Source organism: Oryza sativa, chromosome 1 (assembly GCF_034140825.1).
Source record: "Oryza sativa Japonica Group chromosome 1, ASM3414082v1".
In the NCBI taxonomy this organism is placed as follows: Eukaryota; Viridiplantae; Streptophyta; class Magnoliopsida; order Poales; family Poaceae; genus Oryza; species Oryza sativa.
In genome coordinates, this window is record NC_089035.1 from 15,339,156 (window position 1) to 15,365,325 (window position 26,170).

Sequence of the window (26,170 nt, forward strand, 5' to 3'; positions counted from 1 at the left end):
CAGAGCCGGTGGCGTCGCCGACCTGTGGCTGCGCCATGTCACTCTCATTCTCCTCCAACAACCGCATCATCATCTCCATCGTGAATGCGCCCTGTCACTCTCATTCTCCTCCAAAGATTTCTAATGCTTGCAGGCTTGCAGCTCAAAATTTTCTCATATGAAGATGTTGGAAATTCGTGCATTCCATTAACACATACTGTGTCAGCAACCATAAAAATCACTCATTGTCTCCTTTATTCAATCACAACTTGGCAGAGTTCATCAAATCAAAGTAGGAAAATTTTTCGCACACCCAACAGCAAACAATGGCGCGTGGCCACGAACTCGGAGATCACGCGCCGGCGGCGTTAACGAAGGCGACCATCCTGTTGAGCAACTCCTTGGCCTTGCCGCCGTCGGGGTCGAACAGGTGGAAGACGTGGCCCTCCCCGGCCGTCTCCAGCACCTCCACCGACGCGTCGCCCTTTGCCGCGGCCACTGCGGCGGCGTACGCGTGGGCGCGCCACCTGAGGAAGTCCCCCACCGCGGCGCACACCATGACCCTGTCGCACGCCATCTGCCCCAGCGCCGGCGCGCCGGGCACCATGGGGTTCATCCGCGGGTCGTCCATGCCGGTGGTGCAGGGGCACGCGTACATCCACAGCCCGGTGCCCATGGCGCACCCCTCGGGGTCGGGGTACTCCTCGCCGATGGCCTCCGAGCCCCAGATCTGGGACTGGAACAACGTCATGTCCCGGCCTAGCCAGAAGGAGGGGATAGAGAAGAGAGATGGGAGAGCTGACATGTGGGTCCAGGGGTATTTTTGACGTTTCACGCAATTTCTCTCTCATCTCCAATCAAAAATTATTATTTTAATCGGTACGGTGTCCACCAGCAAATATCAAACTTTTTAGAGTGTCTTCCACCAAAACTCACTTTGCGCGGTGTCCTACAGCTAAAACCGTGAAGTCACAATGTCCTGTAGCAAAATTTCCCTTTTCTAAAGCACTTGGAATGGTGTGGTGTGATGAAGGTAGGGTGCTACAGTAATTTAATTAGATTAATGGGAGAGATAGTTTTGATTGGAATCATGCTATACGTACGACCCATCCATCCAACCGGCGTACCACTGAAACGGCAGAGCAACACATTGCGAGACGGCGTGATGATTCGTACTGCATGCTGCTGACGCCGCGTACATCGACATTGTAGTCATCTGAGAGTCGGATGTTGGGTCGTGTGTGTAGCATTTTCCTTTTGATTGTAAGCACTGGTATCAAATAAATGTCACTCCAAGAAAGATTGGAAAATAAATTTTGGTAGGTTCTATTTATGTAGATGGAAAAAAAATCTAAATTACTCCTAAACTATCGCGATGGTCTGAATTGCACAACTAAACAACAAAACAGGATATTTGATATCCCAAACTCTCTAAACCGAACGAGTAAACCCCTAACTCAATCTGAAGCGGTTGTGTGGCGCATACGTGCTAACCTAGTCAACACTAAAAAGTTAAAAATAATAAAGGACCCACATATAATATAGGCATTCTTCCCTGCTCTCTCCACCCTACCCTAGCTAAATCACCCATCCACCGCTGCCGTGTCCTAAATCCGCATAGCAAGCATGCCGACTGTCGCCACCATCGGCCACCTCCCAGCAGCGCCTCCTCCCAAATTGTGACATTCTAGCCCAATTAGGATGAGGCCTATGTAGCCTACGAGAGCTGTGTGTATATGTTTAGTACCACCTTGCTAGTTTAGCAAAAGTGGAATCAATTTATAAAGGTTTGTCCCTCCAACCATACTACTCCCGGGTTAACCCTCTTACACGAAGCAAGGATGAAAGTGTAAGTGGAATGGTATTTGTAAGTGGGAATGCCCGTCGAATGGGTTGGCTACGCGGTTCTAGACGAAGGGCCATTACAAATGGTAAGTGAGGCACATGACATGGCATATGGGGGCCGGTACTAGACATACGGACATGCGCTAAGAGGGGTGTGTTCCTGTACATTTGCCTATATGCCTGTGTGGCTATGTGGGTGAGTTGGACTGACGGGGACGTCGGGTCCTTTGAGGGGGGTGTGTGTGACATCCTGACTCAATTAGGATGAGCCATGTGTGGCCCATGACTGCTACGTGTACACGTTTAGTACCACCTTACTAGTTTAGCAAGAGTGGACCATTTGCCTATATGCCTATGTGGGTGAGTTGGACTGACGGGGACGCCGGATCCTTGGGGGGGAGGGGGTATGTGACATCCTGGCCCAATTAGGACGAGAGCTGTGTGTACATGTTTAGTACCACCTTGCTAGTTTAGCAAGAGTGGAACCAACTTACAAGGGCTTGTCTCTCCAACCATACCACTTTCACTTACAAGGGCTTGTCCCTCCAACCATACCACTCCCGGGTTAACCCTCTTACATTAAGCGGGGACGAAAGTGTAAGTGGAGTGGTATGTGGAAGTGAGCCTGCCCATCGGATGGGCTAGTGTAAGTGGAGTGGTATGTGGAAGTGGGCCTGCCCATCGGATGGGCTAGCTACACAGTTCTGGAGGAAGGGTTGTTACACAGACGTGTTCCCTAGTTCTGGCTCCGGCTGCGACCTCCTCCTTGTCAATCCCATTGCCTCCTCACCCCTTCCCCTTCCTCCTCTCCCCCTTCGGCAGTCATGTCTCGAGTGACGACCTCCTCATAGATGAGCCCGCTCACTGTTGTCCTCCATGAACTAACACGAGGAGCGTGCCGCACGCTGATTTGGTCCTAGGGCCATGGCGCGCCGCGCCGGCAAATGAAAAACTCTAACGAATGTTCGGGAGTTAGGGAATAATTTAGACCCCTTCCCCTTCCTCCTCCTCCTTGTCAATCCCATTACCTCCTCACCCCTTCCCCTTCCTCCTCTCCCCCTTCGGCAGTCATGTCCCGAGTGACGACCTCCTCGCAGATGAGCCCGCTCACTGTTGTCCTCCATGAGCTAACACGAGGAGCGTGCCGCACACTGATTTGGTCCTAGGGTCATGGCGCGCCGCGCCGGCAATGGAAAACTCTAACGAATGTTCGGGAGTTAGGGAATAATTTGGGAAAAATCGGGAACTGCAACCTATAGGTCGACAGGGAAGACATGGCTGTACGAGTGCATGTCGCGGGAGACTGATGACATGGTGGCGTGGTTTTTGTGTGTTAACGTCAAAATTTGGTAAGCCCCGAAGTCATCATCGGCCTAAAGTCAGTATCGGCTTCGAGTTCTGGAATTGGCTAATGGAAATTATCAACTTCTAGTAGTTGGATTCTTGATGGATTCGTTTAAGAAAATTAATCAATTAAAGAAAGTTTATCTAGAAGAGAGTTGAAGGAGGATGCGGCATGACAATTTATCTATTAATTAGTCAGAGTTAAATAGTTTCTTTTATTTTTAAGAAAGTGTGTTTAATGCCCGATCTGGACTTGTGTTTCTCCTTTTATCTTTAGGAAAGTTTGAGTTTTATCCAATAAGGACTAGTATCTACACATAGGTATAAATATGTATACTCGAGCCCTTGTAATTTATCTCACGGATCAATACAACTAATCTCGACGCATTGCCACCCTCTTTTTCAGTATTTTTCTTATTATCGGCGGAACTTGGCACCTGACACGGGGCTGCATCGGCTTTGATCTCCGGCGAAGGGGTAAACCCTACGTTCTATTGGCCTTAGTGAATGTATCGGCTACATCGGTGTTGTTCAAGACTGCATCGGTTCGACCTCTTGGATTGCTCTGGTTCGGTTAAGATATTTGCCTACCTGATAGTTCAATTTTATCTTTAATAGCATTGTGTTTAGAGACGTATCGGTTTAGTTGAGACTGTCTCGGTTAGGTCTAATCTTCTGACTTAGCCAATATATCTCAACAATCACAATGATACTTTAGATAGATTAGTTATATCCATCATATTAGACAGATTTATTGGCTCATTGAGTGCTTCATTATTATATACAATCTCATGTTCTATTGGTTAGGTCTGACATACTATATAGTTGTTGATAATCCCTAAGTCTTGCTAAGCCCATAGGTTCATGCTAATGTTTTATCGGAGGGTTAGCCGATCTTATTTGATGTGTTAAATTTCCCTTTGATTGTTTTACTCTCTTAGTTAAATTTAATACATGACGAGCACCCTGGAAAACAATCAAAGGCTCGATTGTTTACACCTTATACTTCCTTCATACTAAGTGTTGCATCAATTGGGTTTGACCTACTAAGTCATACTTGGAATTGTAAGAACTAACTTGCTGTTTGGTTGCTGATAAGGGTAGCATCGGGGTTTCAGCCGATGAGTTATCTAAATGTCGCATTGGCTTGTAAGGATTATATAGAAGTTTATTTTAGCCGATTAGTTCATTACTTCAATATATTATCGTCGGTTGATTGGATTGTTTGTTCATATTTTTTTCATGTTTATCTAAGTGTCAGAATATACATTTGACATATAACCGATTATTCAAAACCCTATTGACATCGGCTAAGTGTCACTACATCGGCTTGTTAGCTGATGGGTTATTTATCGTCAATATATCTATCTTGTCAGTTACATGATCAAATTGACTGACACGCCCACATCTCATCAAATATTAGGAACTACACAGCAGCAGCAGAAGATCTCCCAAACCTTCGTAGTGTTTTTTTTTTTGCGTCAACACTGTGCCAAGGAGGAGGATAAGGCCTTGCCGGTGAGCTCAACAGGCTGGCCGTCAACGCGTACTTAAGGTAGGGGAGGGAAGAGAAAAGAATAAAAGGAATTGAGTAACAATGACTCTTTAACATGTGGGTCCTCCGAATTTTTTCTTTTTTTATGCTGGCTGAACTACCACGCTGGAACAAAACCAATCCAGATCGAGATATGGAGGTTATTTGTCTAATTTAAAAAGTTTGAGGTTTTACATATCCGGTTTTGTAGTTTATGGGGTGTAATTCGAACGGCCGCGAGTCTAGGGGCAATCCAGATTTTTTTTCTTTTTAAAATATCAAATTTTAAAAAGGTTTAAGTAAAACAGAACTCCATGACTCCATGTGTTTGATGGTCTACTGCAACAAGTGGTACCGCACTTATTACCAATTAATGTAGCTCGGTTTCTTGCTACTCCGAGGTTCACGACTTGTTCAAGTTTTCGTTGAAACTTGCTTTTGTAAAAAGAAAAAAACATTTTTATACTTTATTCACTTCATCAAAACAAACCTCTTTAGTTTGCCGATTGGGATTTAGACAAGAAACCGAACATGCTGAACCGCCAAGAAAATTGCACAGTCATGCAATTCGGCTGCTGTCTTATTTAATCAAATTGCACATGCGCGAAAACATTAAGAAAGCCACAGCAAGATTCAGGATAATCATCAAGAAGAGAACTATCCGATTGGCCATCCACCGAATTCAGGATTTCAGGTCGTCCTCACGCCTACGCCCCCTGAGGAGCCATGACCGCGGCGAGCTTCTTGACGGACGGCCTCGCCATGAGCCTCTCCCACCATGCCTTCACATGAGGGTACGAGTCGAACAGCGACGCGTACGGTGTCCCCATGAAGTAGAAGGTGTAGGGGAAGTGGTTCAGGTCGGCGAAGCTGACGAAGTCACCTGCGAGGTACGTGCTCTGTGACAGTCGTGCCTCGTACACCTCCAGCACCTTCTTCAGCTTCTCCGCGCTCTCGTCCACGACCTTTTGGTTAGTTGGGATCCCACGCATGGCTGGGTTGATGATGCACTCGTACACAATCGGTGAAATCGCCGAGTTGTACTGGTGTGTCTCCACCTCGGTCCAGACATCCACCATGGCTGCCTCCCTCAAGTTGCCTTCCCGGAGTAGGTCAGCTTCCCTCGTCTTGTACTTGCGTAGGATGTACTTTCCAATAGCGCGGGACTCTGAAACGGATATGACGTAAGTCAGATTTCTGAGCCCTCGCTACTACGGTGCTCTATAATTATCGTTGATCTGATTTGATCAAAATATTTAAATCTATTTATAATACCACCTTGTTAGTTAGTGGTAGTAGAAAAGTAAAGAGGCATTATGTTAAAAAAAGATATGAAAGGGTATAATCATCACTTAGCAGTGACTAAATTATATATATTTTTGTTTTTTATGAATATGAGCGATACCAATGTAATCGATGACCACATATTGATCTAGCCGGAAAAAAACATAAATGATAAATTTACCCTAATCACTTTATTAGTAAATTACTAGTTTACTATTAATACGGTTCAGATTATTTCTACCAGTAGTATATCACTATAAATAGAGAGCATCGGAGTATCGCTTAACGGTGTATTATTGTGCAGTAAAACATGTTTAGTTTGGTTAGTTCTGTGTTAACATCATGATGACAAAAACATTTCAGCGGGAAGTAGCTAGTCATGACCAAGAGTAGCCACCGACACTCCGACAACTCCAGATCCATCTCATTAGATTTATTAGAGTTACAAAACACGCTTTTTAGTTATTTTCAATCTTACTAATTTTTGATAGGATAATGTTATTTATATTGGTCCAACATAGGCAATATGCAGAGTGATGTCTTTAGATGATATGAACAAGATAGGGCTGTTCTGAGGGCCATATTTGTAGACGTGTGTCGTATGCTTCGTCGATGTAACCGGAAAAAAAATTGTTCCAAGTAAAACCTGGTACGGCTCTTAAGAGTTGAGAGCGAGAATTAACCGAAGCTAAGCTAAGATCAGGCTTACTTACCAAAGAGGTACAGATCCCCGTCCTGGAAAGCTGGGATTTGCCCGAACGGCTACATCAAATCAGGCGTCGTCACCACCAAATCAGGATTCAGGAGCAGATAAAATCATGTCGTAGAGGGCAGAAGAGCAGAGGCATCACGTGTGTACACGTACGTTGCGTTTGAGGTGTTCGGGGCTCTTGTGCTCCATGACCGTGAAGTCGACGTTGACGACCTCGTACTCGGCGCCGACCTCCTCCAGGCACAACAGCACCCTCGCCACGTTCGTCGATTGCGCCGGCCCAAACACCTTCACCGGCGTCATCTTCTCAGCTATCCGAGCTCACGGCCACTGGTCGGCTGCGCGAGTGAGCGTGCGCAAACAAGGAGGAGTCTTTAATTGGAGCTTAGCTGGTGTGTGTTGTACGTGCCTGGTGGTAGCTTTAGCATGCGGTGCGCGAGGCCGGCTTTTATAAGCTAGCGGTGATTTCTTGAGAGAAAAAATTGCAGTGGTTGGTGTGGTGCGTGGGCGTTCGACCCTGTTGGGCGCAAAGATAGATTTGCGACCAATTCTTGTGGCGCAAAGAAGAGCATAAAGCCAAACGAAAGAGCACTAGTGTTACCACTGGACTGGAGCACTAGTGTGTGGTGTTTACCATGTTGGGCACAACACACACGTGCTGTTCGTGTGGTGCACAGAGAAGAGCTGGAGAGATCGAGTTCTGGATGGCTCGTCTGGCTAGCTAGCTAGGTGAAAGAGCCGGTACGTAAAAGGCGGTGATAATGAGTAGTGCCTTCTACGAACAACATTAACCTTCTGGAGGATTCTGAAGGTGAAAAGAAAAGGTGCTCGTGGTTGGCTGCAGTCTTGCAGACGTCAGTTCAGGATTCGGAAGGTGAAGGTGTTGGTGGTTGCCGGTTGGTTGCACAGACGTCGGCTCCACCCGAATACAGTACCGAATGTGATCCATTCCATTACTGCGAATCCGTGACTGGAACGGCGAATAAAGGTGATCTTCATTCGCTGGGGAAGGGAAGAAGAATCCAGTCCAGTCCAGGATGGAGCTGCTTGCGTACGCACGGTACATTTCGCTGTAAAACGCCCTTCAACCACAGAAGGAATAGTTCACCTGTGCTCCCTTAACTTAACTTATCGATGAACCCGATTTTCGTCCTTCAACCGAAAACCAGATACAACGGTACCTTTATTGCTAAAACCGGTGCAATATAAGTCCCATAACGGTTTGGACGACGGTTTTAGCTGACGTGACGCCTACATGGCTAAATTGACTCGGTCTTCATCTGACGTGGCAATTTGATATGGAAAATAATAAAAATTGTGACCCCACATGTCTGTTATACCAAAAGAATGAATTAGAAAATGGTGGGACCCAAATGGCCCCACGTATCATTCTCACCCCTCCTCTTTTTCCTCCTCTCTCCCTATCTCCCCTCTCTCCATCTCTCTCCCTTTCCTCTTTCTAGGCGCCACAGCATCTCGGGGAGGTCCAGTGGAGGCGGCGGGCGATGGCAACGACGACGACATGGAGGGTAGGGCGTCGGCGGTTGGAGCGCTTGGGACGGGCTCCACACGGGCATCACCCACCCAGAGAAGCTGCTCTTTGTCTTTGCCCGCGGCGTTGGCGCAGACCCTGCGCAGGGGCTCGTGGAGGAGTTCGGGGCCACGGCGCCGCCCAACTCCGACGAACTGGAGCTCGCGAGGGCGAGGTGGCTGAAGCTGCACGACTGTAAGTGCAGCTCCCGGCACTGCGCCCACGAGAACTCCAGCTCGTCGGAGACGGGCGGTGCCGCGGCCTTGAACTCCTCCACGAGCCCATGCGCAGGGTCTGCGTCAGTGCCCGGATGAAGACAAGGAGCAGCTTCTCGGGGCAGGCGGCACCCTACGCACAGAGCCCCTCCACCAACGCTCCCGCCGCGGACACCCTGCCCTTGTCCTGCGTCACCGCTGCCGTCGCGTCGTTGGCCGTTGCCGTTGGACCTTTCTGTGATGTCGTGGCTCCTGGAGTGAGGAGAGGGGAGAGAGGGGAGATGGGAAGAGAGGAGGAAGAATTAAGAGGAGGGGTGAGTATGACATGCTCTCCCCACATGGGCCCCACCATTTTTAATTCATTCTTTGGGTGCAACTGACATATGGGGTCACGATTTTTATTATTTTATAAATCAAATTGCCACGTCAATTCCACGTTAGATGAAGACCGAGTCAATATAGCTACGTAGGCGCCACGTCAGCTAAAACGGTCATCCAAACTACCATGGGACCTATATTTCATCGGTTTTGATAGTTGAGGGATCCGTTGTATCTGGTTTTCTGGTTGAAGGACTAAAATCGGATTCGTTGACAAGTTAAGGGACCTGAGATAAACTTATTCCACCACAGAAAAGATGACGAGAGATTAGCTGGGCCTAGGATGGTGCCTGCCATGCGCTGTTGCTCCTGCGGTGTGTGTTAGATGGGCTCTCTCATGGGCCTAATACAGCAGTAGCTCATCGATGAGCCTTATGCTCTCTCTATTTACTTCTTCCCCGACAAAAATCGGTTTGGAAATTTCCGAACGTACCACTCCATAAAACTAATATAATAATAATATTCTTACCGATATTACGGTATCCAAAATTTAATTTTTCTAATTTCTATGTATTGAAGTTGACACTAAATAATATCCATAAATATAAAAATTTCTCAACTGTTTTCAACCGTTTATGTAAAGTCATAGAAAAATATCGTTTCCGGTTATTTCTGGCCGTTTTCACTCCTGTCCATAGGGGCCACAGCACTTTCTGCTGATCAGGGAAGCAATTTTGGAGCTTGTTCATTAGCTTTGTTTGTTTGCTTCGTTGCATGAGAAATTTGTAATGTCAGACAAGTTACGTTTTCCGTAAGATGATTTATCCCCATTTCACCCTTTCTTTCTTTCTTTCTTTCTTTCTTTCTTTTTAAAACACAATACAAACATAGGAGCCCACAATACGCGTACACTCACCTATACGAACACACACGTACATCCTATCTCTATGAGCACCCCCGAAAGACTGGGTACGTCACCTACCACTGAAAGAATAATTAACCGTAAATAGAAACACCCCATGTCAAATCTAGGATTTGAACCTGGATAAGTTGATTCCACCACAAGAAACATTAATCGGTTGAACCACGCTCACTTCCGCCATTTCGTCCTTTCTGAAAGACGTGTCGTCAGAGCAAGCAGATTATATTTCAGAAAAAAGATCGTCGGAAAGTGTTTTATTTACTCAATATCTCAAGAGTGTCAACCAAACAATCATAAAAAAGTTTTAAATGAAATCAACATCATAGTTGTTTCATGTTGCATTAAAAATGAACTCCTATCCTTCCCCATCCTTGCTTCGATGCTGCCGGAGCGAGCCGTCGGCAAGCCACGTGGCGAGCTAGGAGGGAGGTGGCGGGGCAACACCTAAGGTGCGAGGAAAGGGGTTGTAGTGAAGGTGGACATTGGTGAGGTGCAGGAGGTCCCACGGTGGTTGGCGAGGAGCGGCATAGTGCTTTGAGGCGGTGATCGGCGAGGCACGACGCATAGGCGATGGTCCTGTGGTGATCGACGATGAGCTGCACATCGCATGGAGGCGGCCATTGTCGAGGCGGCATGGCTAGATCTAGCGTTCCCTCGCCTGGACCCAACGTATCCTGGTCTCATTTCCCCGTCTGGTCGAAGCAGAGCCATCATTGAGGAGGTGGGGTGGAGTTCACCAGCACGGAGCGGAGGTGGTTGGCCTAGCATTTGGGAGCGGCCGGCGAGGAGGCTAGCTGGAGCTTGTCGGAGTAGACGGAGGTACAGGGCTAGCTGCAGCGACAGGGCTCCATGGTGGCGTCGATGGCTACCGAATTGGTAGCTTACCGATGGTGGCAACATGTAAGTTTCCCGATGGAGGGTGGCACTAGTGCCTACCTGATCGTGGGATTCCCGACATCACGGCGAAGTTGGAGGCGGCAGCGGACTTGGTGACGACGGCAGTCGGCGGTGGTATTGGGTAGAGACTTCGGCTAGTCCTCCATCCCTCCCTCTATCATCGAAAAATGAGGGTTGATAGCGGTGGGGGCTAGCCCTCCCCCATGATGGTGGGCCAGTTCATATGCATGGTGACTGTGGTGAATGATTGGTTCGGTGATGGCAGATAAAGTCGGCGATGGTGGAGGCTCTTAGCGGCGGTGTCCTAGGGACGGCGACACTAGGCGAGCTCCAGCACCCGAATCTGACTATGGCCAAGCCAGGATTGCAGAAAGGTGGTTGTAGGTGACATGGATGATTGACAATGTGATGATCATCGACTCGCCTAATGCAGATGAAGACAAGAACAACAGAGGCTCTCAGCAGTAGCTGCCAAGCGAGCGTTGGCGCCAATATATGAGTGCGGGTAGGTGTGGATGGTGGTGGAGCATCTCTGGCAAGCTCATGGCAGTAAAGGCAGGTGCATGTCGTGCTGAACGGCTCTGTGTGATGCTCTAGGAACGGCCGGGAGTTTGAAAGTTTGCGGGAAATGATGGTGGTGCGACATAGCGGATTCGCGGCGCACTAGGTAGTTTCAATTCTCCCCATCCTCCCTCTCATGCTGTGACAAAAGGAGTAAGTCATCTTTGATGGTTGAAGCTAAGTCTTCAAGTAGCTTTTTTTTTCTTGTTTTCTTCTTTGTTTCTTCTATGCGGGGTTTAGAGTCTAAATAACTCGTATAAGATTTGAATGTGTATATGGTTCATGGATATAGAGACCAAATTTAAGAAAATCCATGATCTTAAAAAATGTTGCATTAAAAATATGAAGGTTTGAATTGGAAATACATACTTCCTTCATTTTAGGTTATAAGTTGTTTTGACTTTGGTCAAAGTCAAACTGTTTCAAGTTTGACTAAATTTATAGACAAATATAATAATATTTATAATATTAAATTAGTGTCATCAAATTAATATTGAATATATTTTGATAATGGGTTGAAAATGTTACTACTTTTTTCTATAAATTTTCAAACTTAAAACAGTTTGACTTTGACCAAAATCAAAACGTCTTATAACTTGAAACGGAGGGAGTAGGTAAAATACTTCTCATACTATTTAGAGTTTGATTTGTTCCTTTTTTCCGTCAATATATAGATCAACTTTAAAATATGCAGTCCCATCGTTTCATCTAAAACTGGTTAAAATCCGTAACGTTTGTTAATGATAAAAAAAACAATTTATATGGAAAAAATTTATATACTCCACCCATCCCTAAATATTTGACGCCGTTGACTTTTTTAAACATGTTTGACCGTTCGTCTTATTAAAAACTTTTGTGAAATATGTAAAACTATATGTATACATATAAGTATATTTAACAATTAATAAAATAATAGGAAAAGAATTAATAATTACTTATTTTTTTTAATAAGATGAACGGTCAAACATTTTTAAGAAAGTGAACAGCGTTAAATATTTAGGGACGGAGGGAGTGTGTTTTCAGCAACTTAAAAACTATGTAAAAAAATAAAATAAGATGAAAGTTATAAAAATCAACTTTGAGATTATGATTTAAATTTTAAATTTTGGATGTGACTGATAAGCTAATAGGGAAATCTGAGCTAAATATCCCTGTAATTTCAGGGTAAACGAGGAGGAATGTCCTAGAGGTGTACATATCTAGCTCAACTAAACTTTTTTTTAAAAGAAAATCAAGTTAAGAAAGGCACTTGAAGTTGCCCGAAAATTACCGTTTTCCTTTTGTACTGAAGAATGTAGAACTCAATGAACATTGGTCAACAACGAATGTACGGTCTGCCTAGTGGCGGAAGCTAGTATCCTTGAAGTGTCCCAGACTTTCCAGGAAATAACTCGGTAGAAATAAATTCAGACTACTAAGGCCGTATTTAGATTTAGATTTTTTCTTCAAACTTTCAACTTTTCCATCACATCAAATATTTGGACACATGCATGAAGCATTAAATATGGATGAAAAAAACCAATTACACAGTTTGCATGTAAATCGCGAGACGAATCTTTTGAGCCTAATTACACCATGATTTGACAATATGGTGCTACAGTAAACATTTGTTAATGACAGATTAATTAGGTTTAATATATTCGTCTCGCAGTTTACAGGCGGAATCTGTAATTTGTTTTGTTATTAGTCTACAGGCCTGTTCACTTTGATGAAAAAAATCTTACCAAATTTTAGCAATACCAAAATTTTGGCATAGTTGCCAAAATTTTAGCAACTTACCAAATTTTGGTAGGATTTCTTATATAGTTAACAAAATTTGACAGCAAACTAAATGTAACCATTTTTTTGGCAACTTTACCAAAATTTGGTAAGGTTGAAAATGGCATCAAAGTTAACAGGTCATATATTTAATACTTCAAATATGTGTCCGTATACTTAAAAAAAAATTGGCAAAAAATTGGCAAGAGAGTCTTGTATTCTTGTCGCCTGCTTCTGATTGTTGATTTTCAGGCAGCTCACCTGGTCGACTTCCACACCGCATCATATTCTCTAGCTCCATGCCTTCATCTTGTTCAGGTTCCTACTGATAATAATTAACAAGGATATACCGATCATATCGATGGCGCCTGTGAAGGTGTTTGGGCCGGCGAAGTCGACCGCCGTGGCTCGGGTGCTGGTGTGCCTGGAGGAGGTCGGCGCTGAGTACGAGCTGGTCGGCATACACATCCCCGCCGGCGAGCAGAAGAGCCCGGCGCATCTCGCCCGCAACGTACGTAACGCGATCTTCCCTCTTCACTCTCGTGCAAATTCAAAACTTCTATGTAGCTGAGAAAGAGTCAGAACCAATCTCAGAAGTAGTACTACTTCATGTAGCAAGATTAGGATATGTAAAATGGTTGTTAACAGTGGTCTCTTAGCGTTGCTAATTAGGAATACTTGTTGACATGGAGGAAAGAGAAAGAGGAGAGACAAAACATCGTTGTTAGGGCATGTACAAATATAGAGTCGGATATGAGCTCTACGTTATTTAGAGACTAGCATCCTACAACAGTTAGAGACAATATGGTCTCTAATCATTAATGTATCAAAAATACTTTTTCTTACTTTTATTTCCTTTCTTTCACCACCATGCAACAAAATTTGCTCTAGTAAATGCTAAGAGTCGATTCTGAGCCGTTGTCATGCATAACAACCATACTCCTTTCTCTTTCCTCTATGTCACCAAATTTACTTGCATGGCAATAGAGAGAGAACACTAATAAACACCGTTGTACATGCCCTTATACATGACAACGGCTTAACAACGACTCTTACACTATAATATAGAAATATGGTTGCATGAGGATAAAAATATGGAAAGAATATTAACAAAAGGAATATTTTTTGAGTTAATGATTAGAGTCTTTGTCGTCTCAACTATTATAAAGACATGGTCTCTAAATATCTTGTATTGTTTAAGAGACCATACCTGTCTCTACCATTGAACATGCCCTTAGAGCTAAGCTAGATTTGCCCTCGTATGAGTCGATCTTTATTTGTTTTCTTTCTATCTGCTTTCAGCCATTCGGTCAAGTTCCAGCTTTCCAAGATGGCGATCTTATCCTTTTCGGTAAGATATCTCTAGGGGAAAACTTGTACATACTCTAGAACTGAATAGAACACTACTTAATATAAAGAATCTAAACATGCTGTTTTGTCATGATTCGTTGTAATATATGGTGTTCTATCTAATCCTACTGTTAGAGATATTTGTGTGCATGCATATCTTATTCTGTTTTTGCCGTTTATCTCTCACAATCTATTCCGATTTTGTTTCTATAAGTCGGTTGAGATATTGTGGAGAGGTAGAGGCTATATGTACACATGTTGCGCGATGAATCTTTTTATCGTGTTGAGCTATCCCTGCTTTCACCTACATTGATATATTATAGGACGGAGAGAGTAAATGTTATAACTTTGATGAAATAATCAAAAGTTCAAAACATAAGCATACTTGTAGGGTATTTTGGTAAGTTTTAGTCTAGACTTTGGTACTTTCCAATACCTAAGTCAATGAGAAATATCAAAATTTGTATTAAAAAATATGATAACCTTTTAAGAGATAGGGAGAATACGAAAAATGAGATACTTAGGGTATCTACTTATATAATCCACTCGTATATTTTTACGCCTCGTAACAATACAAATGAATGTGAATACGTAAATTTAACTAAGCTGTTGTCTTCTCTGCCATCGTTACCAAGTTGTCACTTTCTTTTGTCGATTGACAGAGTCTCGTGCAATTGCAAAATATATACTCCACTTCGCAAAAGCGCATCAGACTTGCTGAAGGAAAGCAACCTCTCGCAGTCTGCAATAATGGTCGATGTGTGGCTCGAAGTTGAGTCCCAAACTTTCGACACTGCCATGTCAGCAATCACTTTCCAATGCTTAACAATACCCACTTTCATGGGCGGAATTGCTGACGACAAAATCGTGGAGGAGAATTTGGGGAAACTGAAGAAAGCCCTTGAGGTTTACGAGGCACGCTCGTGCAGGTTCAGGTACTTGGCCGGTGATTTCATCAGCCTGGCAGATCTCAGCCATTTTCCTATGACGCACTACTTGTTAGCTACTCCTCATGCATCAGTGCTCGATGCATACCCACATGTGAAGTCTTGGATCAATGATTTGATGAAGAGGCCGGCTGTGAAGAGGGTGAGAGAGCTTATGGAGGCATGATGAGAAAAAGGAGATATCCATCAATTAATCATCAGTCTGTAGGTATGAAATGTTTGTCATTTCTGGTGGGGCTGTTAGTTAATTATAATGGCTTAATCCAGAGAAAGGAAGGAACGACATTCATTATCTTAATTAAAACAAAAAAATGTCACGCCTCCATGTGTCCACGTAGCTTATTATGCAGCTTTGAGTTGAGAGACTTAATTCCAAGTTGTTTCATGATTTGATCAGATTATTTAAAAAAAAAAATCTCTGCTGTTGAGATATGCATCTCCGGATCTCCCCATGAGTTGACCACTACAGTGCTCTGATCAACTCGCTATAAAAGCGACCAACCCCTTCGCCTTCGCCTCAAGTCACACGACGCCATCAATCACCATCTACACCTCTAGAGAGCTAATTAAGCTAAGGAAAGAGAAAAATGGCGCCGGCGAAGGTGTACGGGCCGGCGATGTCGACGAACGTGATGCGCATCCTGGTGTGCCTGGAGGAGGTCGGCGCCGAGTACGAGGTCGTGCCCGTCGACATGTCCACCGGCGAGCACAAGCGCCCGCCTCATATCTCCCGTAACGTAAGTACAAACGTCGCGCGCGTGCGTCTTCTCTTGCTCTTGTGTAATCGATCGCTTATTACCGGAGTTGCAATTGCACACGATGGTAGCTTAGTACTAGGTACTAGCTAAGATAGTATTCAAAGAGAGTAGGAATAGCTAGGCAGCTAGTGACGTTTCTTAGCCAAGTTTGTATGATAGCGTAAAAAAAATCATTAACATTAAATTAGGTTTATTAAATTAACTATTATATATACTTTTTACTATATGAGCATCTTATATTAAAAATGTTGCTATATTTTTTTTTATAAAACTGGTCAATAAATTTGACTTAAATAAAACCAGAACATATAACAGACGCTCGCATTGAAGTTTTGGCATGCTCATCATTAGTTACGAAGAGTAGCTATATTTTTAGCATCATATTAAAAAAATATTCAAAACGTTTTTATATGATAAATAATTACCTACTCTTACATTGTAATTACGATGTAAATTTTCAATCTTAAACTGCAATTATATTATACGATTTAATATTTACATTTGGATTTTTCCTAATACACAACATATAAGATAATTAGGATTAAAACTAATTTATTATCTACTTACAAAATAAGAGGACATAGGACAGATAGAAGCATATGCTTACATATAGAAGAGAGCGGGAAAAAATAAATCAAATCAAGTTAAAAAAACGTGGCACCATATTTTTAATAAAACCGTTAATTATTACTAGTTTCGACGCCATCGGTGTTATCTTTAGGTTCTGTTAATGTTAATCACGTCTTTTGTATCTCTCTCTATGTGTTGCAGCCCTTTGGGCAGGTTCCAGCGTTCGAGGATGGCGACCTGACTCTGTTCGGTGAGATAGCATCGTATACTGCCCACTTGCTTTGTGATGTGACATTGGATCGATCAACACAAACTATTATTGTGTGTGTATAATAAACTATAAATAATTTTAACTTTTTTCTAGTCAAACTTATCGAAGATTGACCAAATTTATTAAAAAAGATTAATAATATTTTCAGCACAAAATAAATATATTTTATATTATATTTAATGAAATACCGTACCTGTTATCAAATTTTTCTATAAACTAAAACAAACGTAAAATAAAATTAACTAGAAAAATGTTAAATCGACTTATAAAATAAAACGGAGGGTACTATTTTACTTGCATCTTTGCTATTTTCTTGGAAGATATTTTAGATAACTGTTCCAGTGTTCCATTATAGACTTTAGTAATTTAAAAACGAGAATACAATAGCAAGAAAGTCAAACACTCTGATTCCTTTCGGAGTAGTAATATATTGTTCTCGCTAAGCACATGTTCCGAATTCACTAGGTGATGCTTGACCTTCAACCACTGCAATACTCTTGCTTCCTACTACTATCACCAAGAGTAGAATAAATTAAAGTATATTTTTGACACTAATTTTTATTATTACATTCGTTTTTAAACAACTGACAGTGAACACTGTTTATTTTAAACTTGACCATTCATTTGTTTTTGAAATATTTATAAACACTAAACGGAATGCCATGTAATTAAAGTCTACAGTGTCCTAAGGATAAAAACGAATTTTTGGTTCATTTAATCTGACCATTTAAAGTTCCAATAGTATATTTGATACATACCACAGTACAATATATAATTACCACAGTGATACACACGCCAATTTTCATATAACTGTCAATATCTCACCTTCTTTTACCTTCCACTAAATCGAATATGATAATAACTGAGCTCAAACTTAATCACTATAGTTCAATCTGGTGTAAACCTCATATGCCATTGGTGTCAACGGTCGCCACAATTATTTGACTTGTCATTTTCATCTTATATCCATTGTTCTTCCACCAATATGACAAGCTGCATTTTAACACAGAGTCCCGCGCAATTTCAAAGTACATACTTCGCAAACATGGATCTGACCTACTAAGGGAGAGCAACCTCTCTGAGTCTGCAATGGTGGATGTTTGGCTGGAAGTCGAGTCGAGCCATTTCGACGGCGCGATGTCGCCGATCATCTTCCAGTGCTTCATCGTCCCCATGTTCATGGGTGGAGCAACTGACATTGGAGTGGTCAATGAGAGCTTAGAGAAGCTGAAGAAAGCCCTTGAAGTCTACGAGGCGCAGCTGTCCAAATCCAAGTACTTAGCCGGGGATTTCATTAGCTTGGCAGATATCAGCCATTTCCCGACGGTTTATTACCTGCTGGCATCTGCCCATGCTTCTGTGCTCGAAGCCTATCCGCGTGTGAAGGCTTGGATCGATGATGTGATGCAGAGGCCGAGCGTGAAGAAGGTGACAGAGGCTCTGAAGATGCCGTCTGCTTAATAAAAACTGAAGCTATACAGTTTGTAGTAATGAACTCAATTTCAGCGTTGCGTGACATGATGCAGCAGTTTGCATCATCTGTATGACTATATTCGTCTAGAAAAAACGTGTTGTTTGTTCATTAATAAGCAGTGTAGCGCCTATATTTATGAGATGCATGCACATTATCTTCAATAAATTTATATGGTATTGAACTTTTCACTACAGCTTATGATGAGATAAATATCTGTCAAACTGACAAATATAAACATGCATCTATATTGATAGGATTATTTTTCTATGCCTCCTTTGTGGAGCTACAGGTAATGAAAAGTTATAGTACCTATACAAAAGAGTAATCGAGTAAAAAGAAACCTTTCATTGAAAATATTAGATCATTTTTGCCATGCAAGCAAGTCCTCTTGGACCACTCCAACACTATACATGATTAATATGAGTCGATAATTGTTCAATCCAGGTTTTATCACTTAATTAGCTGACCTACTTCCTCCTTTCACAAGGTAAGACTTTCTAGCATTGCCCACATTCATTTAGATGTTAATGAATCTAGACATATGTATGTGTTTATATTTATTAACATCTATATGTATGTGGGCAATGCTAGAAAGCCTTACATTGTGAAACGGAGGGAGTATGAAGTAACATCATGGAAAAACAACTTCTTGTATCAAGCCAACAGCTATGGACGGTGAAGCAATTCGATCGCCATGGCGCTGGTGAGGGTGTTTGGCTCCGCGACACCAAGCAACACATGGCGGGAATTCGCCACAAAGCACCTAACAGCTGCCTAGAACTGATTTTTGGAGCACACTCTAATGGACAGTTTTTAACACCAGAAAAACTGTTAGCGGAGAACACATTTTAACTACATATATAGTATCGCACAAATATTCAATCAAGACAAATATAATACCCATTTTCTTCACATTTAAATGTACCGCATAATACAGCACACAAATGCAATACGCATTTTTTTCGCACAAGAAAAACGATGCTATCCACAACAGCAGCGCTCAAGTACTCAGGAATCAGGACTGAGCATGGGAGTACCATTTCTTTTCGGCTGAGCGAAGGTCTTCACTTAGAGTTTACAAGTCAGAATCATACATCCAAGAGAGATGGACCCAAGAAATAACTCTTTGTTTCTATGGTTATGGTTGGGATGCACCCTCAGCTATGCTCGAAGACTCGAAGTTGCATAACAAGTTATCGTGTATTTTCGGCACCATATGTCGGGAATATCCAGGCTTTTTCATCTCTTTCTAGCATGAACAGATAATGCCACATTTAGTTACTATCTAGGTTTAGAGGGACGCCCAGGGGACCTTAACACACCACTCCTTCATCTTTCAGGGTTTGTCCAGTCATTAGATAGGTACCTCGCTTTGACATTAAGTTAACTTGATAGACTTCAAACTAGAGTTGCCACACTCGATAGGCGGGTAGAACCATTATGTCATTAAGGGTATTATGATAATGCCTTTATTTATGGGAGCACCATTATGCAACCACTCACCGAAACACTGGCACCTCCTATGGGTAAATCGTAGGGCACACATGGGAGTGGGATATCATCATAACAACCGCACTATGGCTGACCCGACATTTGTTGGTAATCCAGCATTACATGGACTGTCATATTTTATGAAAGGAATGGTCGACACTACCGTCTAACCATGGCGACCCCTACCACTGTGGTACCCAATCCTCCAGCTGGGTTTTCTGAAGGCACTTAGATCTTGTAATAGGGATCCTTGAATAAATGTAACCCTCCTATAGTGCTATGTAATATTATCTAAATCTGAACCTTCTAGTAGTCAAATTTTGTAACACCATGTCCTGTACGTGGTTCTATGTGACTACCATCCATCTTTATGTATGCAAACCTATGATAAATCAATGTGAAGTTATGTAAACTTTTGTGATTGCTCTTCCATTTTGAATTGATATGCTTGTTGTGCAGAACTTATTATTCTGTAAAGTTGAAATTTTACTCCTTTAAAACCTGCACAATAGAAACATAAATCTAGTACTCTATTCGGCTATCTCAAGTTTTGTCATATCTTGCTTAGCTTGCTCATGTACTCATTTGTACTTTGAGTGCAGGATGACTAATACTCGATCCATGTCCGGGAAACCGGAGGTCGGTGCTCCGAAACAATCCCTTCTAATCTAACCTGAGCTGGCACTCAGCCATCAGGTCATGCTAGAGGAAGTTGTCGAATCGCAGAAGGTGATCAATGTGATGATAAGCTTTCTTTACCACATATCTTAGCCACCCAGAACCGGCTATTTGAAAGGATGAAAGCAAATGCCGAGAATGTGGGTGCTGCTATGGTCAATCATGCAAAACAAGGACAATCCAAGCTCGCCAACGTTCAATGCACTCACCCTCCACATCTCTTCTCTGCTACTGATCCACTGGCTCTGTGGCAGTGAATCCAAGCTTGACCTCTGCCGATGCAAAAATGTGGAGAAAGCCTCCTATGCTTCCTATTACCTTCAGGGTGCAGCCTCAGCTTGGTGGGAGTCATACAAGACTCTTATTCCTCCCGATGAGCTTATCGGCTGGGTTGTTTTCAAAGGAGGGATTTAGATTTGCTCATATACATGCCAGTCTCATGGAAATGTAGAAGAAAGAGTTTCTCAACTTGTAGCATGGGAATATGTCCTTTATGGAATTTCTAGATTGCTTGAACTATCTAGGGCACTATGCAACTTTAGAGATGCCCACTAAAGCTAGGAAATTTGAGCTATGCCGCGACCGACTTAATCTGGAACTCAAGCATGCTCTCTTTGCTCATAAAATTTCTAGCATGAAGACTCTGGCTGACAAGGCTCTTCGTGTGGAAGCCAGTGAAAAGGAAGTTCTTGAGGATCGCAAATGGAAGTGGGTAGCCAGAAAAGATGCAAGTAGCAGCAGCTCTACCCGATGCGCCTTTCTCAGCCCACGATGGTCCGCTATGTGGCTTCGCAGCCACCGACGCCACAGTTTGCTGTTTCCCATCATTCAGCTCCGACAACAGTTCAATTATATTCCTGTGGTGCCTCATCGCAAGGAAATCAGAATCGTGTAGCTAACATAAATGCTACAACGTACTGCGGGAAACTTGGTCATTATTCCAATAACTATCCATTTCCGAAGACCGAACGATTAGTGCCACGTCTTCAGGGAACAAAACCGCAGCCACATGGTCCCGCACAGGGTCATGGTGGGCAGCAAGGTGGACATATTGCAGCCAAGCCATCTCAACCTATTGGATGGGGCCGACTCAATCATGTGGCCGTTGAGGAGACTACGGACACATCTGACATCGTGCTGCGTACTTTTCATGTGCACTCTGCTCCTACTCTTGTTCTTTTCAACTCTGGGTCATCACATTCTTTCATATCTACCAGATTAGTGAACCAACAAAATCTGAAAGTCAACCTATTAAAGAATGCCATGTTAGTACAATCTCCCGTTGCAACCATTAAAACCAATCTAGTATGTAATGATGTTGAAATTCTAATAGAGGGGTGAAGTTCAAAGCCAACCTCATTCAGTTAAACTATCCTAGCTTAGATGTCATCTTGGGTATGAATTGGTTGTCCAAACAAGGAACCATAGATTGTACTAAAAATATTATGTCATTAGTAAAAACTGATGGTCGACATATCACATTCACATCTGATCGTGCTACTACTTCTCAGCAGCCATCACTTCATTCTCTATCAACATCGAGCTCAAATCAGTACCCATAGTAAAAGAGTATCCATGTGTGTTCCCTGATGAACTACCAGGAATGCCACTTGACCGTGACATCGAGTTTGTGATTGATTTAATTCCTGGGACAGCACCTATAGCTAAAAGACCATACTGTATATCCTCTAAAGATTTGGTGGAACTTAAAAGGCAAATTAATGAACAATTAGCTTAAGGATTTATTCGTCCTAGCTCCTCTCTGTAGGGATGAACGTTGTTGTTCGCTCCAAAGAAAGACGGTACCATGCGAATGTGTGTGGATTATTGTCCTCTAAATGAAATCACTATAAAAAAATCCTCTTCCAAGAATCGATGATCTTTTCGACCAATTGACCGGTGCTCGTATCTTCTCCGAAATTGATCTGTGATTAGGATTTTCAACTGAAAATCGAACCGGAGGACATTCCAAAAACTTTGTTTACCTCTCGCTACGGTTTATTTGAGTATACCGTAATTTCCTTTGGATTGACCAATACTCGTGCTACTTTCATGAATATGATGAATACAATTTTCATGGAGCATCTTGTCAAATTTGGGTTGGTATTCATCGATGACATCCTTATTTACTCTAAAAATGAGTAAGAGCATGCCCATCATCTGCGTTTGGTGTTAGACAAACTCCGTGAACATCAACTCTATGCAAAATACTCCAAATGTGAATTTTCGTTGAAAGAAGTTTCTTTCCTTGGCCATGTTCTTTCCAAAGGAGGGATCGCACTCAACCGAGGTAATGTACTGTTGTCGAAACGACAACCGCATACGTCGAAAGACGTGGTTACTCAACAGTGGTTGGAAAGCAGTAAAGTGTATTAAATTGAGAATTTTTCTTGGGATCCCCCTTTTACATGGCCCTAGGGGTCTATTTATAGCCCTATTACAGGTTCCCCTATTAGGGTTTAGGTTTAATAGGGGAATTTACATGGTTGCCCTTATGAAAGGGACATTTACATGGGTATATAGTGTAATTGAGGTACATGGGCCTCTAATGGGCCGACTGGCGAACGCTGGCCCAGTGGCCCCCGGGCTTGATCGGCTGAGACGGCCTCTTGGGCCTCCTTGAAGTTTGGCTTGCTATGGCGAAGTCATCCGCCTTCGCCATACCTTCTTCGCCATATAGACTTCGCCCAAAATGCCTTCAACCTTGTGGGATACCAGTGCGATTCTTCGCCCTTCGCCATCTTTGCTTCATAGTCTTCGCCATGGGGGCTTCGCCCCGATAGACTCGACGTCTTGGGCTTGAACCCTCCATTAGTTGCATGGTTTCGGCAGGACCGGTCGAAGAGTCTCATGACATACCGCCAACAAGCCTCTCACAGGAAAGGGTGAGATAGGAGCTTCGGCTGAGACCGTGCAAACCATGTGGTATGGTATGAGGCACCCCTTTTCGACCGACGCTCCTGCCGAAACCTATTATGGATTCCTGCAGAGAAAACGTGCATTGTGTGTACGTGTATTTTTATGGTTAGTAACGTTTTGTAGGTTTCGCCTCTTGTGAGCGGCGAAACCGTTTTTATTATTTTTTCCTGGGCCGAAATGAACAGTGATGGGCTTTCCCTTTGTGGGCTTATCACTGTGCGGCTCGATCGATGGGAATTTCCCGTTTCGCCTACCCTTGTGACATGTGGCGGCTTATGATTGGGCGGGGAGGCGAACCGTCGCTTGGGTGGGCTATATATTCCCCCCTTCCCTTTTTCACCGCCGCACTCTCATTATTTTCACTGCGAGCGCTCTCTCCTTCTCCATTTTTTCCTTTCACGGCGCCCCTTGATTTCCTAGATCTTTCGGTTGTTCTCCCTTTTCGCCACCGCGCACACCTTTCACCATGGCACCTCGCAAGCCGAACCCCGCTTCCGCGACAGGCCCTGATCCCGGCCGGATCGACGACGACTCCACCGCCTTTCTAGGGGCTTCACTTGTGGACGACGATGAGCTGGCGAAGCTTGTCAGCGCCGGCCCTCTGGTGGAGGGGCAGGCCTTCCTCCCGGGAAAGGCCGTGGTGCCGAAACCCGGCGACAACTGGACGGTGGTTTTTGCCGTATTTTTTGGGGCGGGCCTTCGGTTTTCATGCAACGTTTTGTTGCTGGAGATCCTTCGCCTCTTCCAGGTGGAGCTTCCCTAGCTGAGCCTGTCGGCACTTGTCCGAGTCGCCATCTTCGACTGGGCGTGCCGGACCGCCGGGTTCGAACCGAGCACTGAGCTTTTCGACGTCGTGTTCTATGCCACCGTGAACTCGAAGACGGTTGTCACCCCGGCCAGGACGAAGAAAACGGCGTTCGGAAGCGTGAACTTTAATGTTCGCTCTGAGCGCTCCGATCTACGGCCGGTGAACGCCGCCATGTCGAAGTGGGATCGCCATTGGATGGCGAAGTGGTTCTACCACTCCATCCCCTTCGAGACTGGCTCCGACGCGGCGAAGGCCCTCCGTTAGCGGCGCAGGGCGATTTCGCCAAACATGAAGCCCAATGTCACGTCCTGATAAATTCATCCCGAAATAAAAATCATTCTCTAAAAGGAATAATAGAATTAATGAAAATTCAAAAAGAAATTGGCAAACACTAAAATACGTACAAGAAAAATTCAAATGTGGCCCGGAGAATTTTTGTTAAATTCTCCTTGGTCTTAAAGGAGCCCTCAAGTTTCACTTGAATTTTCAGAGCACCGGAAGTAATTATTAAGCAACAACAACTATTAAGAAAGTTTATTAAAAAGAAAACCTAAAAATAATCCCCTCCTCCTTTGGGCCGAGCCCAGCCCAAAGTCTCCCTCTCATCCCTCTCTTTCCCTCCTCCCCCGGGCCTCTCCTCCTCCTCCCGGCCCACCTCTTCCCTCCCCTCCCACCTGGGCCGCCTCCTGGCCCAATGCCGAGCCGCGCCGCCCATATATCCAAGACTATTGCAAATCAACTAAAGGTAGTGCTGCCGGATATCATCTCTATAGAGCAATCTGCTTTTGTACCTGGCCCGTCTAATCTCTGATAATATTTTGGTGGCTTATGAATGCTTGCATTACATGAAAACCAATAGGACAAAGAAAAATTCTTTTTGCGCTTTGAAGCTTGACATGACAAAGGCCTATGATCGCGTCGAATGGAATTTTTTGGAAGCAATGATGAGGAAGTTGGGCTTTCATGATTAGTGGGTAAGAACTATAATGAAATGTGTTACTTCAGTTTCCTATTCAATTATTTTAACGGGGAGCATTTGGATTTTTTTCGAACCCTCTCACGGTATTAGACAAGGTGATCCCATATCACCTTATCTCTTCTTGTTATGTGCTGAAGCTTTAACTTGTTGTCTGAAGAAAGTGTTGGAATTAATGAATGGGCCTTAGCCCACTCGAAGATTAATTCTTTGGAAAATCACAAAAGCCCACCTCATGGGATGGCATGCATGTGGAGTTTAGTACCACCTTGCTTATTCTAGGAGAGGGGGACCTCCTTAAAAGGGAGGATGCCCTCCTAGTCGCTTGAAGCATGTGTGGTGGAGAGAAGAGGGGAAACACACGCGCGCGCTCGCTCGCCTGGCCTGGCCGGGCAGGGCAGGGCAGGGCAGGGCGTGCACGACGTACGCGTACGTCGAATGGTCCGAAAAATTGGCTCCTCACCCTTGCGCAGATGCAGCCTCCTTTTGCAGTTTTGTTTTGTTGCAAATTCGGATTCGTTTTTGTTTTGGAAACGTTCCGAAAGATCCGGTGCGTGCAAACGGCGTGGAGTCCGGATAAGTTACGCGCGACTTATCCGGTTCGGTTACGCGCAGTAGAGATCGTGCGGGCGCCCTGATCAAGCGACCCTTCTCTATATAAACCGACCTGCCGTCTTCACGCAACATACACAAAATCAATCTAGGGTTTGCCTCCTACTCTGTACTGCGCCGTCGCTCGTAGACTACTCCATCCCGCTCGTCGGCGTGCACCGGCGATCGGGAGAGCAGGTCTCCGGAACCTCTGCCTTCGACGTTCTGCACCGGGAGAAGGCGGCAATAAGGTTTTTGGGAAGCGCTTCGCGCGACTGCTCCCTGTTCGTTCGCGACGGCTTGCCTTCCTCTTCGCTCGCGTGTTTCGTGCCTTCGTAGACACTTGCGAAAAGTTTCGACCAAGCAGCCGGTCTTTCCGTCACCTCGGTACGTGTTCAATATGTTGCGCATATTTGATCTGTTCATGTTATACTGTG

At 43.9% G+C, this 26,170-nt stretch overlaps 3 protein-coding genes and 1 pseudogene across 3 annotated transcripts; 2 read left to right on the plus strand and 2 right to left on the minus strand.

The window, feature by feature from the left end:
• Positions 1-331: 331 nt before the first annotated feature.
• LOC107280845 (probable carboxylesterase 2) lies at positions 332-730 on the minus strand. The gene has a single exon (XM_015782288.3). It carries the CDS (start codon positions 728-730, stop codon positions 332-334), a length of 399 nt encoding a protein of 132 aa, XP_015637774.3.
• Positions 731-5,234: 4,504 nt separating this feature from the next.
• Positions 5,235-7,121, minus strand: LOC4325710 (probable glutathione S-transferase GSTF1). The gene is made up of 3 exons (NM_001401479.1): positions 6,852-7,121; positions 6,700-6,748; positions 5,235-5,870 (listed from the first exon to the last, which is right to left on the minus strand). Exons 1-3 carry the CDS (start codon positions 6,999-7,001, stop codon positions 5,410-5,412), a joined length of 660 nt encoding a protein of 219 aa, NP_001388408.1. The 5' UTR covers positions 7,002-7,121; the 3' UTR covers positions 5,235-5,409.
• Positions 7,122-13,117: 5,996 nt separating this feature from the next.
• Positions 13,118-15,480, plus strand: LOC4325711 (probable glutathione S-transferase GSTF1; annotated as a pseudogene).
• A 231-nt stretch (positions 15,481-15,711) lies between these two features.
• On the plus strand, positions 15,712-18,458 carry LOC4325712 (probable glutathione S-transferase GSTF1). The gene is made up of 3 exons (XM_015774892.3): positions 15,712-15,934; positions 16,727-16,775; positions 17,806-18,458. The coding sequence occupies exons 1-3, from the start codon at positions 15,785-15,787 to the stop codon at positions 18,255-18,257; spliced, it is 651 nt and encodes a 216-aa protein (XP_015630378.1). The 5' UTR covers positions 15,712-15,784; the 3' UTR covers positions 18,258-18,458.
• The last annotated feature ends 7,712 nt before the right edge of the window (positions 18,459-26,170 follow it).